Source organism: Monoraphidium neglectum (assembly GCF_000611645.1).
Source record: "Monoraphidium neglectum strain SAG 48.87 unplaced genomic scaffold scaffold06694, whole genome shotgun sequence".
Taxonomy (NCBI): domain Eukaryota; kingdom Viridiplantae; phylum Chlorophyta; class Chlorophyceae; order Sphaeropleales; family Selenastraceae; genus Monoraphidium; species Monoraphidium neglectum.
Window position 1 is genome coordinate 1 of NW_014006952.1, and position 2,028 is coordinate 2,028.

At 65.9% G+C, this 2,028-nt stretch overlaps 1 protein-coding gene across 1 annotated transcript; it reads right to left on the reverse strand.

The window, feature by feature from the left end:
• Window positions 1–102: 102 nt before the first annotated feature.
• On the reverse strand, window positions 103–1,754 carry MNEG_16712 (hypothetical protein; the record flags this gene model as incomplete). The annotated part of the gene is made up of 3 exons (XM_014034818.1): window positions 103–269; window positions 928–1,042; window positions 1,413–1,754. Coding segments are annotated over 3 exons (624 nt in total), but the record flags the coding sequence as incomplete, so codon positions are not given.
• Between the last annotated feature and the right edge of the window lie 274 nt (window positions 1,755–2,028).

Here is a 2,028-nt window from a genome sequence, read left to right on the forward strand (position 1 = left end):
CTCCTGCCCTGCTCACACAAACACACACACACGCGTGCGTGCGCGCGCGCGCGCACACACACACACACACACACACACACACGCACAGGCGCGTGCGCGCACCTGCGGGCTGGGCATCGCGGCCAGCTTCTCAAACTTCTCCAGGTCCCGCTGCTTTGCCGCCAGCGCATTCGACACCTTCTTGCGCGCTGCCTCCGCCGCCGCCGCCGCGCGCTCGTCGCGCTCCGCCCGCAGCGCCGCGGGGTCGTCCAGCTTCCACAAGGCCTTGCCTGGGGGTGGGGTGGGGTGGGGAGGTGATTGGGTGGTTGTGTGTATGTGTACGTGGAGGTCAAACGGTACACGTAGGTTTGTGTGTGGGTGCACGTGCGTTTGTTCTGTGTGTGTGTGTGTGTGTGTGGGGGGGGGTGTATGCGGGTGAAAGGACGGCTGTTTTTGGGTACAACGTGCATGTGCGCGCGCATGGGTGTGTGCCGGGTGATGACGAGCCGTGCACCACACCTCTGCGGGCGCAAAGGTAATTGACAGGGCCTGGCCCTGCATGGGTGTCACCCCAAGCAAAATCACGTCAAACCCGACACCCCCATTGGCCGAACCCCCACAAACTGCCCATCTCATGGTTGAAACAGGCCTATGCCACATGCACCCTCCCAAATGCACCATGCGCACCTTTCTGAATCCGCATGAGGGGACACCACCCCCTAACCCCTAAACCACAGCCCATCAGCTTCCATGCGTGAGGCATCAAAACCCCCAAAAAGCCCAGCCCCAGGACTTGCCGCTGGGGCCGCCACACCCCGCTTTCCGACTTCTCCAACCCCCTCGCGCTCCTGACAATCGACACTGCGACAGCGGCAGTGCCTCCCGCTTGGTCCCTGCCCCCAGCGGCCCCTGCCAGAAATAAAAAACGCGCGCCATCCATCCGCCCACCATCGGGCCGGTCCTCCAGCCGCACACCCAGGTCCACGCACGCGCCGTCCCGCACGGCGTCGCAGGCCGCCAGCACGTCCGAGTGGGGCGCCTTGGCCTTGGCCAGGCCGCGCACCTGGCCATTTCAGATGTATAGCGCAGCAGGGGCGCAGTGGTGGGTGACGTGGGAGGCGGCGAGCCGGGCGCCGCCCCGATTTTGGACCCCGTGTGGGATTAGGAGCACGGTGCAGATCGCCGTCGGCGGATGAGGTGAGGCGACGCGCCGGCCTGCGTTCCTGAGCCGAGCGCCGCCCACCGGGCAGGCCGGGAGGGGCAGGGCGCCGCACGCCGCAGCGCAGGCGAAAGACGGCGACGGGCAGAATCACACAAACACACACAACATAACACGCACACACACACGCACACGCACACATACACAATGATGCACATATGCACATGCCCATGCACTGTCACAACCCCGACCACAACCACACAGCTCGCCGCACCTCATCCCGGAAGGCGCTGAAAGCGTCGAGGTACGCCGCCCCCTTGTCCCCCTCCCCGCTGCCGCCCGCCGCTGCGCCAGCGCCGCCGCCGCCAAACCCGACGCCGTCCGCCGCCACCGGCACGACGCCAAACACGCTGAGGATCCGCGTCACGTACGCCGCCCCTTTCCGCAGCAGCAGCGGCTGCGGGGCTGCGACCGCCGACGCCGCTCCCTCCCCCTGCCGCGCGCCGCCGTTTGCCTGCGGCTGCTGCTGCTGCTGTTGTTGCCGCTGCTGCTGCTGCTCCTGCTTTTTCAAGAGGTACAGGTTTGTGGCCTTGATGATTGATCCGAGGGCGTCCATGGCGGCGGCGGTGTTGATGTTGTCGAGGAGAGACGTGTGCACGCGCGACTGGGCGTCCGTTATCGCCGACAGCAGGGCAGTCTCGTCCTCCTGTGTGTGTGCGCACGCGCGCGCGCGCGTGTGTGTGTGTGTGTGTTTACAAGTGTTGTACGTGACGTGTGTGTATTTTGCATGTGGGCAAGTAGTGAACGGGCCCTGTCGGGAGCGCCTGCGCGCCGCGCGTGCGTCTGCCTTTCACAGGCGGTAAGGCCTTGCCCAGCAATCACCCGCACCG